At 38.0% G+C, this 17,824-nt stretch overlaps 1 protein-coding gene across 4 annotated transcripts in view; it reads right to left on the reverse strand.

Moving 5' to 3' along the window:
• The window catches only part of SLC12A6 (solute carrier family 12 member 6), an 89,338-nt gene that overhangs the window by 58,439 nt on the left and 13,075 nt on the right, over positions 1-17,824 (reverse strand). The window contains exons 1-2 of one of the 4 annotated variants that reach the window (XM_041744261.1): positions 13,887-14,010; positions 12,321-12,354 (exon numbers count right to left, since the gene is read on the reverse strand). The exons of 2 other annotated variants lie outside the window; for them this stretch is intronic. In XM_041744261.1, the coding sequence (XP_041600195.1) occupies positions 12,321-12,354; positions 13,887-13,895 (43 nt within the window). In that variant the 5' untranslated portion in view covers positions 13,896-14,010. Of the gene's footprint in view, positions 1-12,320; positions 12,355-13,886; positions 14,362-17,824 lie in introns of those variants that run through there. One more of the 4 variants, XM_041744260.1, reaches the window with a different exon arrangement.

Below are 17,824 nucleotides of genomic sequence, written 5' to 3' on the forward strand. Positions count from 1 at the left end.
ACAGAGGTAAATCTTGAAGGATGGATAGTTTATCAAAAAGCAGAAAGGTGAGAGAAATGGAGAAGGGGAGACTTTTTTTTTAAGGATTTTATTTATTCATGAGACACACACACACACACACACACACACACACACAGAGCCAGAGGGAGAAACAGGTTCCTTGCGGGGAGCCCAGTGTGGGACTGGATCCCAGGATCCAAGAATCACACCCTGAGCCGAAGGCAGACACTCAACCACTGGAGCCACCCAGGCGTCCTGAACAGGGGAGACATTCTAAACAGGATTAACAGTCAGGACATAGATAATGGAGAAATTCTAGAAACATATAGGAACTATTATGCCTAATAATATACCTTTAGATAGTATCAGGTATATACTACAACCAATAAACAATGATATATAATGTAATATTATGTATTAGCCTATAGTATCATGCATATAAATATATTGTACCTCATATACAACAAACACTTAAGTTGACAGAAATGAAGAATGACCCAAAAAGTGGGTAATAAGAACCAGTCAGCATACAGGTTTCCAACTTCCCTGCCCTCATTTACCAAATCTAGTCAACTGTGGCTTCTATATCCATCTCTTCTTTTCTACTGCACTGCCATAATTTAGATTCTCGTCCTTTCCAGCCTGGACCATGAAATAGCTCAATTACTTTCCCTGCCAATTCTCCCATCTTCAAACAATCTTGCATTTTCCTTCAGGCTAATAATCCTAAAATCCTGCCTTTATTAGGTTCCTTCATTGCTTAAAAAACCAAACACTTTCAAAGGTCTCCTAATAACAGTGCCAGGAGTCGCCAACAATTTTGTGAAGAAATGATCATTCTCATTTATTTATATCCAGGCATTGTGTGTGCGTACCAGTTCAAGTCCCTCTAAGGAAAGGAAAGGACTGCCTTTGTAGGTTCTGCCTCCATTCGTACTATGATTTCTCAGGCTGGGTGGGCATGGGGGTGCTGGTGGTAGCCGAGGCTAATGGATTCAACACCTATAAATACACACTGGTTTATTTTTTTGGATCCCTTGGCTTACAAGATGAACTCCAAAAACCTCATCCTAGCTTTCAGGTCCTTTTATAATCTTGCACTAGCTTTCTTTTCTCTAACCTTATCATTTGCTGGGGTTTGAACTCATGATGACCTCGAGACCTGAGCTGAGATGAAGAGTTGGATGCTTAACCAACTGAGCCACCCAAGCATGACATAGATCCTTTTATCTTTCATTACATCAGTTTTTCCATTGAAAGTGTCCTTTTCTTTCTTTTCCACTCACCTGAATCCTATGTCCTTTAAAGGGCCTAATCAAGTGCTTCTTTGTTTAGAACTATCCTGAGGTTTAATTTTCTGTTCGCTTTAACCTTCCTCTCAATTGTTGGGCATACACTACCTTATTATATTTTCATTAATCAACCTACTAATTCAAAGAATATTTACTAAGCACCTGCAAGTGTCAATACTATATGCCAGGCACTTGGGGATACACAACAGAACACAGTCGCTACCCTTTGGGATTTACAGCACATTTGGGTAAAACAATTAACATTATGGTGATTAAAGCACTAGAGAGTAGAGGTATATAGATAAAGAGATATGGGAGTGTGTAAAATACATTACATTCCCTGAAGAATATAATGGAGAAGGCCATCAAGGAAGAAGTCTGAAGTCTGAACTCAGTCTTAAGGGGATTGTTAAGTTGGAACGCTCTAGATCATGAAGGCACATGTATGACTTGGTAAGCAGAAGAGACTTTATTCTGCAGGCAATGGGGAGACAATACAGTGTTTTAAATGGGAGAGTAAAAGGATGAGATTTATATTTGAGAAAAATTCCTCTGGTACATACTATAAGGATGGCTTTAGGAGGCTAGACAAGAAATGACAATGAACTATCCTGAGTATAGCAGCAGTGAGGATGAAGAGAAGGGGAGAGATCTGAGAAATATTTGGGAGACTAAAGGGTCAACAATTGGCAAAAAAAGAGGGAAATAGGGAGAGGGAAGAGACAGACTATTTTAATACACTGAGGGGAAAGGGTCAATATATATATTTTTAAATATTTTATTTATTTATTTATTTATTTATTTATTTATTTATTTATTTATTTATTCATAGACACAGAGAGAGAGAGAGGCAGAGACACAGACAGAGGGAGAAGCAGGCTCCATGCAGGGGGCCCGATGTGGGACTCGATCCCGGGTCTCCAGGATCACACCCCAGGCTGCAGGCTGCGCCAAACCGCTGCGCCATCAGGGCTGCCCAGAAAGGGTCAATATAGAAAACACAGGAGAGGGGGCAAGCAAAGTTCTAGACCGCAGGTGTATGGATGAGTATTAAATAAGAATGAAGAATGTAAAGGATAGATGTCAATATGGATGTTGGTAAGAGGTGTTTTGGAATTACAGCGTACTCTAACAAGTACAAGTTCAGTCATTTTCTGAATATAAGAGAATAGAGGATTGGGGGCTTAACAAGCATTTAAGTTTTGTGAAGAATTTAAGAAAAAAAAAGAATTTAAGAGAAAGGAGACTAGGATTATTTATAAGAATTTCTAAATAGTGTTAACAGTACAGTTGGAGTTGGAAGTTGTGAATTTTTGGTGGCACCAATTTTCATAGCTGTGAGATAACGCACCCTCGTGTCCCCACCCCAGCAACACAGCTGCCAAGATTAACAATAAGAAGAAAAAGTAAATGAAAAAAATTTTGTTAAAGAAAAGATAAAAAGAGCAGAGGCCCAATAAATCAATCTAGGGTTGGGGGCTGGGAGGTGGGCAGGGTCAGGGTCCTTCTGCCCATTTATAGTACTTGAGGGCAAGAAATTTAGTGTTGCTGTGACAATTATAGTTCTTTGTAACATAGTGCTATCTTGCATTCTATAAAACACTCAATGTTTGTTAATTGACTGATGATGAACTGATTTCAAAGAAAAATGTCCAGAGATAGAAATTCAAGACTAATTTCAATAAAAAGTTAGTGATAGAAATAAAAGCTGCAGTAGACCTAGAACCAGGACCAGTCGGGAGTCTTATCTAAGCCACCCAGCCTGACTCTTGCAGCAGGGGCCCTTGTTCGTTCAGGGAGGGGGACATATACTGATGTTGGCAGAGGTGAAACTGATGGCACTGGGGACAACGGGCTCTGGGTAGAAGTGGAAGGAAACACTAGGTTATACAGGCAGAGCTGCCACTATTGCTGGGCGCTCATCAAAAATACCCTTCAAGTTCTCGTGCATATGCCAAGTATAAGCACTAGATTAATAGAGACCCCTGAGGAAACCAGTGCTATCTAGAAGTGTGTTCCAAGAAAGAGAAATGTTCTTAGAAAGCCCCTTTTACTGTTTGGGCTTCCGATTTGTAAAATGATGATGACATCTAGAACATATAAATTATGTTCAAAACTCATCTGAATAACTCAGTTGTGCTGAAACTCTTCATTTAGGAGTAAATCCACCAGGAGTTGAACTCATCTATGAAGAAGAGAGTTGTGATTTTAACACATAATCAGTAAAACGTGGGAGACATAGCAACTGTTAATAGCAGAAAGCAGCTTTAATAAAAGCCCACAGTATAATATAATGGTTTCTTGGGCCAAATCCACATAGAAGAGGGCAGAACTTACATAGTTAATATAACAGAAAAATCTCCAAGAAGTAATCCTTATTTAGGATTTGAGGATTGTTGCAAACATTCAAGAAGGCTGTTGATACCTTACATCCTTCTTTGACAATGTGGATGACTTAAATGATTTTTCATGCACTATAGAAAAATATATTTCATGTTTCCTTCAATTTATATATTTCCTTCCTTCCTAGAGTTGGATGCTCACGCAACTGAGCCACTCAGGTGCCCTTCATATTTCCTTCATTTTAAAAGATGGTTTTGGAAGAACAGGCCCAACTACTCCTTAACAAGGAGGGTAGGAAATGGACTTGAATTTTAAGGAGCTAAAGCTTTGTATTATGTGGACTAAGAGCATACAATAAACATTCCTGATATTTTAAGAGAATATATTTATTTCATGTCACAGTCAAATGTTAATTGCTTAAATTTAACATTTTCTAAAGTTTTAAACATAAAGAGAAGCTAAAATGGCAACAACTGCTATACATGTTGTATAGTGAAATTTTTCAAAACATTTTTAGTGTGTGTGAATATACACATGCACACAAACAGGTTTTGATTATTAATAAACGTGTCATGATCTTTTATAATTTAAAAATGCATAAACGTAATCTCATAGTCTCTTTTGAGACTGGCTTCTTTCATTCAGCATAAGGCTTTGGAGATTCATACAAGTTTTGCATGTATTGGTACTTAGTCTGTCCATTCATTCATTCATTCCATTCATTCATTTTCAGTCCCTTCATTTAAATCTTTTATTGAGATATGATTTATATACCATGTAATTACCCATTAAGTGTTCAATTCGATGTTTAATATATTCTCATTACTGTGCAACTGTCATCACAACATTTAACATTTGGTTCCCATACCCATAAGCAGTCAATCTCTATCTCACTTCCCCACCTTACCCAATCCAAAGCAACCACTAACCTACCTTCCGTTTCCTAAACTGGTCTACTCTGGACATCTCATATAAATGGAATTATACAATATGTGGTCTTTTGTGGCTGGTTTTTCATTTCACATAATGTTTTCAAAGCCCATTCATATTGTAGGATGTATCAGTCCTTCATCTGATTTTTATTGCAAGAAATATTCCTATTATGTGGATAGATCACATTTTATTTATATATTGATCAATTAGTGGACATTTGGGTTACTTCTCTCTCTTTTTGGCTATTGTGAATGCTGCTGCTATGAACATTCCCATGCAAGTTTTTGCATGGACATATACTCTCATTTCTTTTGGGTATTAGGAATAAAATCACTGGGCCATATGGAAACTATTTTTAACTTTTTAAGGAATTGCTGATCTGTTTTCCAAGTGGTTACACCATTTTATGTTCCCACCATAAGCATATGAGTGCTTCAATTTTTCCATATCCTTGTTAACTAACACTTGTTATCGTCCATCTTTTTATTAGAGCCATCCTTGTGGATGTGAAGTGGTATCTTACTGTGGTTTTGATGTGTATTTCCCTCATGGCTAATGATGTTGAACAGTTTTACGTGTGCTTATTAGCACTTTTTCCTCTCCTTACTTTCCTTTGGAAAGCTTCTGCCTCTTTTTCCTCCCATAATGAGGTTTTCTTCTGACTCATTTAATACTTTGTCATAATTATTGAATTGCTCCCTGAAGTATGTCCCTTTGTTTAGCATTTATACAACACATTCCCAGAAGAGTCTGTCATTTCCTATTTTTTTTTAAGATTTTATTTATCTATTTATGAGAGAGACAGAGAGCAGAGACACAGGCAGGGGAGAAGCAGGCTCTCTGCAGGGAGTCCAATGTGGGACTTGATCCCAGGATCATGCCCTGAGCCTAACTAAGGCAGACGTTCAACCACTGAGCGACCCAGGCGTCTCTACTATTTCTATTCCTTTCCCCAGTGATCTCTGTTCCACTTCATTTATTTGGTGGAAAACCTTTCTTACATATTCTCAGAATATTTAAGGGGTTAAGCGGTAACACATTCTCTAAATTTTTGCATATTAGGTAACACGTGTCCCCTTTTTTAGTGGAGATATCGTCACTGGAAATAAGGATTTAACAGTCTTTTTTCTCTTGGTAATCTGGATATTCTTCCACTGTCTCCCAATTTCCAGTGCTATGGGTTAGAATTATGATGCCAGTCTGACACTTTATAGATATATCACGTTTTATCTGGAAGCCTCCAAGGTTTGTGTTTTTTTATCACCGATCTTCCCTGGAACTTCTTTCTGCATGTTGAAGCCTTTAGCTCAGGAAATTTTTTTCTATTTGTTTAATTATTGCTTTTCCTCCATTTGTTTCTTTTTCTGGAACTTCTATTAGCTAGGTTAGGTGCCCTAAATCTATGTTCCAAATCTTATCTTTTTTTCCAAGCTCTTTGTAATTTTGGCTCTATGCTTTTGAAATATTTCTTCCACTTGATCTGCCAAGGCCAATAAATGATCACATTCATTCATCCCTTTATTCAATAACTATGCACTCACTGCATGCTTCTATGTGCCAAGTGTTCTAGGCATTGGGGGTTGACAACAGACTAGCAGTGTACGTAAGAGAAAAAAGTTCCTGCCCTCACAGTGCTGACATTTTAGTGGACATAGTACATTAAAAAAAGTGTTTATACAGGGATTGAGAGTCAGATGGTAGTAAGTATTTAGCTGGTAAATCATATTTTTTGCTCTATAAAGTCTTTCTTTGTACTTCACTTGAACTTCCTTAAAAGCTATTATTATTTTCATATGCAAGTTACTGTGTCCCCCAATATTTCTATTTAGCTAATCTTTCACCTTGTTAATATTTTTTTTCATTGTTAATATTCTAAGTGATTTTTCTCTTTCTGGTTGCTTAGCTTCCCTACATGGGTTTTTTTCTTTCTTGTCTCAGAAACACTTAGGTTTCATTGTTGGAGGACCACAAGTGAGAGGAATGGACAAAGCAGGCAAGATGCCTGTAGGTGGGCAGTCCAGTAGGCAAGCTGACAGCCTTATGGAAGCCCATGGGGAAGCCTCCCAGTGTTCAGGTCTCCTTATACCTCCCAGCCTTAGAAACAAAGAGATACCAGTTCCCTAACTTTTTCTCTTTCTTCTTTCCTCCAGGAGTCCATGGATCCTTATCAAGCCAAGCTCTTTCCTAAATCTGCTATTGTTACCCTCATCCCAAGGCTCTTGTCCAGCCCTTGAGGAACAAACAAGTCCTGTGCCATCCCTCCCTGACAGAGCTCCCACAGAACCCAGGCAACACTTGCACCTAACTGTTCACTGGATCCAGGGGCCACTTGGTTCAAATAAGGCAGATGATGGCTGGAATCAGGAACAGAGAGATAGTGAGATCTAACCTTCCCAGAACCTGCTCTGAAAAGTTCTGTTTACAGACTAATACTAAAAACATTTAAAACCTGGCAAATAGGTCAAAAATTTTAAAAGCCTGTTAAGTGCAAATATCTGTGAATTATATCATTTTCAACTACTGCCCTAATGATAAGCTCTGAGAAATAAAAAAGATCTTAATGTTACTTGGACTTCAAGGATATGACTAGATAGATGAATGAATAGTAAAATAACTACGTTAAATAAAAGAAGTCAGACAAAAGAGAGCACATTCTCTAGGATTCCATTCATACAGAATTCTAGGAAATGGCAAACAAATGTACAGTGACAAAAAAGCAGATCAATGGTTGCCTGGAGACCAGGTAATTAGGTGAGTGGGTTACAAAAGGGTACAAGGAAACATTTTGAGGCGATGGAAATGTTCATTATGATAGTCATTTCCGGGGCATGTACAGATGTCAAAACTCATCAAAATGTACACTTCAAACATGTGCAATCTATTTCACATCAATTATACCTCAATAAAACTTTAAAAGAAATACTGGTTGGGAAAAATATTTGCAATTTATATCATAAAGAGCTGATATCCCTAAATATAAAGAACATCTAAAGATAAAAACACCAACAGGTAAGAGGTATGAACAGAAAGTTTGAAATTTTCCATAATAAAAATATATAATTTCCAAAAAAATATTAGGACACTATTCTTAGCCCTCATATAATTCACAATATGGTTGAAGAGATATGGATATAATTACGAAGTCATTGCAAGTTCAGGCCATACTGCAAAGTATATGTGCTGATAGATATGGATAGATACAATGATCAAAGTTGGGGTAGAGGATCAGGCAAGTTCATCCTTGGAAGGTCTTGAGATGCTGGAGTCTGTACAATTTTTTTGTGGTAGACAGGAAGTAGGAAGAAGAGAAGAGGGTTCAGATGAAAAACATATGAACAAAGGCAATGTGATTGGGGAGAGGGTGGAGATAAAGACAGCTTTTGAAAAGGATTCTTAACTCACCATTCTTAACACAACCATCAAAATCTCTTCTCACCAAAAGGCCAGGTGTTGCAGTGGAAGGAACCCAAAGGAAAGGAAACCTAACTCACTATGTGAGGGGTTTGGAATGGATCAGAATCATTTACACTACTTATGCAACCATATTCAATCTTTCCCATGTCTATGTTCTACCTGTAGTAGTATTTTTCTCTAAACAGACTTGTGTTTTTATCTAGCTTCATTCTAAGAATAAGATCCATGAAAAGAAACATAATTTTTTCTAATACACTAAAATAAAATAATGCACTCATATGTGCATTCTTAAAAGTTATATTAAAATTCTTTCACTTAGGGATGCCTGGGTAGCTCAGCAATTGAGCATCTGCCTTCCGCCCAGGGCACAATCCTGGAGTCCTGGGATCTAGTCCCACATCAGGCTCCTGCATGGAACCTGCTTCGCTCTCTGCCTGTGTCTCTGCCCCCCCTTTCATGAATAAATAAAATCTTAAAAAAATATATTTTACTTACTCCATATGCCCATCATTAACCCTTAAGCCTTTAATGAAACCTCTTTTCCATCTCACTGATAAGTGTACATCTCTCTAGAAATCTCAGGAGCAGAGGGCTAGTGAACAATTATCAGAGTATATCAGGATCCTTGCTTGTTCAGATTTCTCAAATTTCAGCATCATCTGAAAGAGTATTCTATTCGTGGAAATACTCTACATCAAATTAAAAAAAAAATCCAACATGTGAAAAGGTAGAAGCAACAATTTTCAATTAATTTTGAGAAATACACAAAGACAAAAGAAACAATGTAAGAATTGGTAACTACTGAGACAACAGAGCAATAAATAATTATGTGTCTATTTAAAGTAGAGGGAAAACCTTGTGTGGTGAAAAGAAGAGGCTTTAGTCCCAGAGACCCTTATCTAAATTCCCCATCTATCACTTAAACAGGGTAATTTCTTAGCACCTAACTTTCCTCATCTCTATAATAGGGATAATGGTTACCTGTCTTGGTTGTTGTGAGGATTAAACAAGCCAATATCGGTAGCACACCTGCACACTCCAGGTACTCAACAATTACTACTATAATGTCGATGACATTTTGTAATGTGAAGTCATTTCCTTTTTTAACCTGGCAAAACCGAGACATGCTAAAGTTTTTAAAGTCTATCAGCTTACAATCTATTTTGTAACCTATGCCAAATGTCTAAATTCAGTCTGAAATGTGAAAACGGAGTATTTTACAATATGCTACAACTACACTTAATATTTTATAACCCTAAACTAAATGTTGTTTTGAGTGTAGAATATAATATTAAGCAATATACATGCATATATATTTTTGAGAAATTTTATCTTTATAGCATTAAACGAGTTCCAATCTGGTGTGACCCTCTGGGGCAAAGTAGTAGACGGTACGCAGAGGGTTGAACACCAAGCAAGGAAAATTGGGGAAAGATTTAAAAAAAAATTGTAAATAAGAGTACTGAAATTTGGGGAGGTGTTCTTTCTGACAATAATGGAATATTAGGGGCTGGGAAGGTAGGCAGAAAAACATGAGCCATGTTTAAGGAAAACTTTTGACCTTCATATCTTAAAACAGCATATCTAAATTTTTGTTAATTGGGGGATGCGTGGGTGGCTCAACAGTGGAGTGGCTGCCTTCAGCTCAAGGCGTAATCCCAGTGCGTCCGGCAATTGAGTCCTGCACTGGGCTCCCTGCTAAAAGCCTGCTTCTCCCTCTGCCTGTGTTTCTGCCTCTCTCTGTGTGTCTCTCATGAATATAGAAGTATGATCTTTTTAAAAAATAAGCAAATAAATTTTTGTTAGTTGGGTTGGTAAAAATCCCACTGAATAATTAAAAGGGTACACAAGGGGATCCCTGGGTGGCTCAGTGGTTTAGCAACTGCCTTCAGCCCAGGGCATGATACTGGGGTACTGGGATCAAGTTCCACATCAGGCTCCCTGCATGGAGCCTGCTTCTCCCTCTGCCGGTGTCTCTGCCTCTCTCTCTCTCTCTGTCTCTCATGAATAAACAAATAAAATATTTTTTAAAAATTAAAAAAATAAAAGGGCACACAACAGAACTTTTACATCTTAACTATTTCAATGTTAGTCAGTAAAAAGAAAGCAGTCATATCACCTTCTTTAAAACACTGGCTTTCATGGGTAACAGCAGTCTAATGGCTTACGGATTTCTAATAAAATTTAAACTAACACAGAATCTCTCTCACGTAGGATGTTCTCACTCCGTTTGGATCACTTGACAGTTAATGTCTAGAGATACTGTTCAATACCAATACAGGTATCTTTCTTTCCTGCTACAGGTCTGTTTCTGAAAATATCCTTAGAATCCTATTTCAAAGGAAGGGGAAATCCTCCAGTCTGCTACCTGTATCAAGTGAAGGTAAATCCAGCAGCTGAAATCTGCCTAACCCACAGACAGTGTAAGATCTGATGAATAAGGGAGAAGATGTGGAATAATCATTTCAGAGAAATACTTTAACAAACTCAATAAATATTTAAATGAATGAAATATTTATACCTGATTAAGTAAATGCAATAAACAGTTGCACTGTCCTATAAAAGTCATCACAGATGTGAGACCTACTCCTATAAATCCTCTGGACACATGGCACATTAAGATATAATGTAACTTACTCTTAAAAAACTAGGACTTGGCATCCTGGTGTGATGTTTTAACACTGGCTCTGCTACTACTCACCATGTAATTCTAGGCAAGTACTTACGGTCTTAATACCCACTATTCCCACAGAGTGAGATGAAATTGATAATCCTTCATTAAGTAGCCTCATCTCTTAGCTCTCTTTACCACGTGTTCAATATGCTAACAATGTTTTTTTTTTTTAAGATTTTATTTATTTACTCATGAGAGACACACGGGGGGGAGGGGTGGGCAGAGACACACAGGCAGAGGGAGAAACAGGCTCCATGCAGGGAGTCCAACGTGGGACTTGATCCTGGGTCCCCAGGATCACGCCCTGGACCGAAGGTGGCACTAAACCGCTAAGCCACCTGGGCTGCCCCTGTGCTAACAATCTTAAACTTTTGTTTCCCACATGCCCTGTACCTTCCTCTCCTACCTTCTATTGTGCTTTTACTTGTCATCTTCTCTAGACATCCCTTCAAGAACCAGTTACGCCCTATCCTCCGAAATACCTGTCTAGGGTCTCTTCTAGGCAATATTATTATTCTTTCCATCACCTGTTACCCAAAGCTGTTTTTGTTCTTATTAAACCACTAATCAAAGTAAAAGGTAGGTCTTATTTTTGAACACTGTGTCACACGTGTTAAGTGCTTTATATTCATTTTCCCATGTAGTTCACAACCACCATGTAAAGTAGGTACTGCTATTCCTTTTATCAAAGAGTAAAGTAGGCTAGAGAAGTAACTTGCCCAAAGTCACTCAAGTAATTAATACAAATTATCACTACTTTTGTTTAGTAATAAATAATTAATTACTGGGATTCAAAGCCAGGTCCCTGGCTCCAAAGCCATTCTGCTGTCTTTGGGGGGGAACTTATACTTTCTATGCCTTTATAGCCTTAAGATAAAAGTACAACACCTGGCATGATACTTGCACTGAACATGTGTCTAGTTAAAGAATTTAAAAGGCAGAGAAAATGTCTATTCACTGAATAGCCTCTTAGGTGTAATTCGACTGAATTTGTAGATACACAAATGATCTGACAATGTCTCTATCCGCCAGGATATCTAGTTTGTCTGCTGGGGGAAGAGAGACAACTGTAACAGGTGATTGCAATACAGATGTGTTTCATACAATTTCTATGGACAGGCTGCTGGGAAAACAGGATGGGGCACCTAAACTAGACAGGGAAGGAGGAAAATAGTCAAAAAGATGTTAGAAGTCTGAGTTTCTGCTTTTCCCTTCAAAACTAATTAAGCAGGGTTCCAGTAACTAACATAGCAGGGATTAATGTACTTCTTAAAAATTAGCTATTATGTCTATATTCATATTTCTATTTTATCTCAAATTACCTGTCTAGTTCAAATACATCTGTTTTAAAAAACATACTTTAAAGAATGATTTACTTTCTAAATATGTTCTATTTATATTACAGTACACATTTTTCTCTCTTTACAAATACAGACAGAAAAACATGAAAAAAAGCAACTGGTTAGAAAAATAGCTAACGTTAGAAGTGCCTCTAACATCCTCAAAAATGTTATAATCCTAAAATCAAAACCAAAAAAAACCCCCAAAACCCAGAAAACTTAATTAAAAGTTTTCTCCATATGTTTCCCTCCTTCTCCTCTAATTTAATCCTATAGTAACAAAATACAATTTAGGTAATATATTCCCATCAGTTGTTCACTTACCAAACAACAGTTCATTCAAGTGGATGCTTTCCGGCTGTCATGGAAAACGCCAAAATAAAACGCCTTATTAAGTTCAAGTTAGATTGTATCTGTCACTTCTTCTTTGCCCAAAGCAATAACTATGGAAGAACATAAATTAAGCCTAGCATGTCACTTATTACAAAGTTGGCTATCAAAAATTTTTTACAGCTTTTCTAGGTAGTTGCTAATAGGTTAGATGACTTCAACAGTGTTGTAATCTGAGTAAAGCAGATTTCACCAGACATGATGGGACGAGTAAAGATGAAATAATAAAAGGAGTGAAGGAAATAAAAACCAATGAAAAGTGGAATGAGGTACAGATAATTTCACTTGTTTGCATTTTGTGAAATTAAGACAATAGCAAAGCTAAAAACCTAAAAGGAGTAAAATATAAATATGGGCAGCAAACAAGCAGCTAAGAAAGTTTGAACTTCAAACACACAATCAGGAAAAGAAAACCTTAACTTCTTTGAGTGAAAGTTGTGGAGAACCAGGTTCAAGTTCAAAGTAGACTAAACATTTCAATTTATCACTCGACTATTCAGCAAAACAAAAATAATCTGGCAGACAGATTTTTCCATAAAATCCCATTTCCCCCCTGGTAAATTCTCTCACTAGAAGGAAAAAAATAAGCAAAAGGAAATTTTTTTAGTCCTTGTCTGTAAGGTAAGAGATTCTTAAAAATTCACAAAGATGACTTGTAAGATAAGAGACAGTAGACAGTTTTACAGAAAGGAATTATGATGTGTTACTTGCCATAAAAAGAAGTTAGACTCATGGAGTTAAAGGGAATTTTGAGACATTCTCTTAGCCTTTATTCACATACTAGAGAAATTCTTGGATAATTCATGAAATTTAGAGACTTAAAAAATAAAGGGCTTCAAACCACACCTACATTTAATGCAATATTAACTAACACTTTAATTACATTTCAAAATTCAAAACCACAATTCCCCCAGCAAGTGTAACTGTTATCATTTAGAGAAAATAGAGATAATCTCATTCAAACTTAACCCAATGCTGTGCTAGTCACCATAACGATCTACTGTACTTCTTTCATTAAAGAATTCTTAAACCATTCGCTACTGAATTAATGATTAACTGGTAAACTGAGGCAAAATACTGAATAACCTGAGAAGTCACAAGTGCAGAGTCCACTGTACAAAACTACTGAACCATACTCTTCCCTTTTATGTACTTTCCCAGATATAATTTAAACTGTCTGAGCAAAGGGTGCAATTTAAATTCCACGTAAATTGACTTTTACTGTGCCTTTCTTTTTTGCTTGAAAACTCTTTTCACACATTGCCACTGACTGAATTTCACCTGTAGGTAATGAACACAGAACTCATTGTGGGGAAAACAAACCAGAATGTGAAAAGAGAGAAGTTATCAGATATACAAGGGAGTGATACAGTTGACTGAATAGGACTTCAACCACAATACTTTCTCTCCATCCTTCAGGGGTTACGTTTTATATTTTAGTTACCATTTCTTTCTGGAAAGACCCTGTAAGTTCCGAAAGCTCCCAAGCTGAGGACTCACCTGGTTCATCCAAATGCTGAATCAGGGCTCTTCTTTCTGCTAAGACGGGCTCCCCCTCTTTGGAGAGCGACGCTGCTGCCCCCTCTTCTGGGTCCTCTACCTTAGTCACGGTGAAGTGTGGCATAGCTACAGTTAGGACTCCTGTGCTCCGCCGGATTTACACTCTCCTCCAGCCTATCTTCCCTTGCCTGCCTCCTCCTCAGTGCCCCTTTCAGACTCAAATCACTGCCTACGGGAGACTGAGGCTGGAACAGGGAAGTACTTTCGGCTCACGTGACCTGCAGCCCCAAGGGAGGGAAGCCAGGGAAGACACGCCTTGCTCGGTGTTTATCACTCACTCGAGGATTAAGTACTCCACCCCTGCTCACGGTAGTTGAGCTCAAGGATCCCAAGAACTGTGTGGGCAGCTTTCCCAGAGCTGCCAAAACTGAGAGTGGGCACAATTCATGAACTGCCGCCCACTGTGTGCTCACCCACATTTCCTTCAGTTATTTCCACCCCTATGTGCACATCATCATATCAACCTCTGCCCTCATATTTCACACCAGAAAGATTAGGGAACAAGTTCATTGTATAAACATTCCTTTTAAAGAAAAACTGGCACACTACATCAGTTTAGAAAATGAAACTATTTGTAAGCTTCTGTTGTTGCTTTATTTTAAAGCATATGAAAAATAGTAATTTCTTATTGTTCATTTTTTAAAATTTTTATTCATGACAGACACAGAGAGAGAGAGAGGCAGAGGGAGAAGCAGGCTCCATGCAAGGAGCCTGACGTGGGACTTGATCCTGGGTCTCCACGATCAGGCGCTGGGCTGAAGGCAGTGCTAAACCGCTGGGCCACCCGGGCTGCCCCTTAATAGTTGTTTTAGACCTACTTTGTACTCTGCACTAGAAACTTTCCCTTTTTTTTAAAAAAAAGATTTTATTTATTTACTTAGAAAAAGCACAAGCAGTGGGGAGGGATAGAGGGAGAAGCAGACTCCCCACTAAGCAGGGAGCCTAACGTGGGGCTTGATGCCAGGACAGTGGGATCATGACTTGAGCTGAAGGCAGATGCCCAACCAACCGAGCCACCCAGGCATCTTTAGGAACTTTTCATTATGATCTCATTTAATCAGCACAGAAATATTAGGCTAAGGAACTTGCCCAAAGCCACAGTTTATAAACAGTGAAGCTGAACCAAAATCCTGTAATACTCTTGTTAGTAGGTAGCATAGAAGTTTCAAAAAAAGACAACTCATATACACTCTTCTAAAGTTTATTTCATGGGTTCCTGTTTAGCACTGATTTGTGATCTTGGCTACATGCTGGAATCATGTGGAGAGTTTTTTTTTTTTTTAAGATTTTATTTATTTATTCATGAGAGACACAGAGAGGGGGGGGCAGAGACAAGCACAGGGAGAAGCAGGCTTCCCGCAAGGAGCCTGATGCAGGACTCATCCCTGATCCCAGGATCACACCCTGAGCTGAAGACAGATGCTCAACTGCTGAGCCACCCAGGTGTCCCATGTGGGGAGATTTTTTTTTTAATCTTTTTTTTTTTTTAACTTTGTGAGCCTTTTTTTTTTTTTAATTTTTATTTATTTATGATAGTCACAGAGAGAGGCAGAGACACGGGCAGAGGGAGAAGCAGGCTCCATGCACCAGGAGCCCGATGTGGGATTCGATCCCGGGTCTCCAGGATCGCGCCCTGGGCCAAAGGCAGGCGCCAAACCGCTGCGCCACCCAGGGATCCCTGTGGGGAGATTTTAAAACTTCTGATGTCTATCTAGGTCCTGTCCCAGATATTCTGATTTAATAGATCTGGAGTAGAGCTTGGGCAGTAAGACTTTTAAAAGCTCCTCTACGTCCCAGATGATTCTAACAAGCAGCCAAGCTTGCAAATTACTAAGCTATAGGAAAGAGAAAAGTTGATCACATAAGACGTCTTTGCCACTATATTTATCTTTGTAATTATTTTATCTTTGAAAGGTGTAGTAGTGCCCTTAGTGATTTTTCCACACTTAGAACTCAGGTAGCTCCTCTACTAATTTATTCAAAGGAACTTAACTACCAAATTATCAAAGATTTCAGTATCATATTCTGGGTTCCAAATTCTTTAATATTTTAGTGCCAATGGATATTTCCAATAGGATCTTGGCCTTTCATAATTAATGAAAAGAGTTGAACTCTGGCTAATCATCTACAGTTGATGGATATGAACAATGACTTATGCTATAAATCTGGGTACAGCTTGTGCATATAAGCCTATGTACAAATATTATCCTGTCACTTCTCCCTTCTAAAAAATATCCTCAAACTAAACAAGCAGGAAGGTAACATATTCCTGTTAACCTATGATAGAAGTATTTCTTTACCAACTTGATGCTTTGATACCACAGTCTCAGCAATTTTAAAATAGTTCTACAATGGATTGTAGATAAAAGTGCAAGGGCATAAAAAATAGAAGGCAAAGTTAAAGTAATACAGGAAAAGTCTGGGGGAGGACTGGTAAAGCTGAGGTGAATGATGTGTGGGGAGTGATTAGATAGAGAAGGTAGGATGTAAGAAACAGTATTTTGGGCACCTAGGTGGTATAGTCCGTTAAGCGTCCAACTCTTGGCTTCAGCTCAGGACTGATCTCAGGGTGGTGAGATCAAGTCCCTCTTTGGACGCCAGTCAGTGTGGACTCTGCTTGGGTTACTCTCTCTCCCCTCCTCCCTCAACTTCCCCTCTTCCCTCTCTCTATATGTGCATGCTCTTCCTCTCTAGAAAATAAATATTTTTAAAAAACTTTTTGCATGCATGCTCTTTCTAAAATAAATAAATCTTTTTTAAAAAAATTACAAATAGCTATTTAAGTACAATAAACTACCATAATGGGGGCACCTGCCTGGCTCAGTTGGTAGAGCATGCAATTCTTGATGTTCGGGCTATAAGTTGGAGCCCCACATTTGGTGTAGAGATTACTTAAAAAAAAAACAACTACCACCATAAGGTACCACTGCATATCACCATGATGGCTAAAATTAGTAAGACTGAGAACACCAAATCTGGTGAGAAGGTGAAGCAAAGTGTACTTTTATACATTGTTACTAGGTGTAAAGTGATTGACCCACTTTGGAAAACGGTCTATCTAGTATTCTCCCCTATAACCCAGCAATTGTACTCCCAGGTATTTATCCCCCCAAAATGAAAACATATTCCCACCAAAAGACTTGTTTAAGATTATTCATAGCAGTTTATGAACAATAACCCAAAACTGGAAACTCAGACGTATATCCATAGGAGAATGGATAAACAAACTATGATATATTCACACAAAAGATTACTATTCAGCTATAAAAAGGAATGACTCAGTGATACATGCAACTATATGGGTGAATTTCAAAAAGATTATGCTAAGTGAAAGAAGCCTTAAGAGAGTACACAGTATGTGAATCCACTATATTGAGGTTTTAGAACAGGCAAAATTAATCTATGGTACAAAAAAACAGGACAACGGCTGCCTCTCGGAGGATGGGAGCATGAGAAAACTTCCCAGAATGACAGTAATGTTCTGCATCTTGTTGGAGAGTTTAAAATTCCATGGGTGTATGCATTCATCAAAATGTAGTTGATGTTCACTTAAAATTAGTGTAATTCATTATATGAAAACTTTATTTTAAAAAAAGCTGTAAACCCTCAATTATAATTAATAATATGTATTTTGAAGTATCTGGGGGGAGGTGAAATGATATCTTCAATTTACCTTGAAATGCAAATAATAAGATGGATAGATAGATACATGTTAGGAAATGTTAATGATAAACTCTGACTGGAGGTGTTCACTATAGAAGTCTTTCAACTTTCCCGATGTTTGAAATTTTTCATAATAAAATGTTGGAGAAGGGATTCCTCGGTGGCTCAGTGGTTTAGCGCCTGCCTTTGGCCCAGGGCGCAATCCTGGAGTCCCG

Source organism: Vulpes lagopus, chromosome 2 (genome assembly GCF_018345385.1).
Source record: "Vulpes lagopus strain Blue_001 chromosome 2, ASM1834538v1, whole genome shotgun sequence".
Lineage (NCBI taxonomy): Eukaryota > Metazoa > Chordata > Mammalia > Carnivora > Canidae > Vulpes > Vulpes lagopus.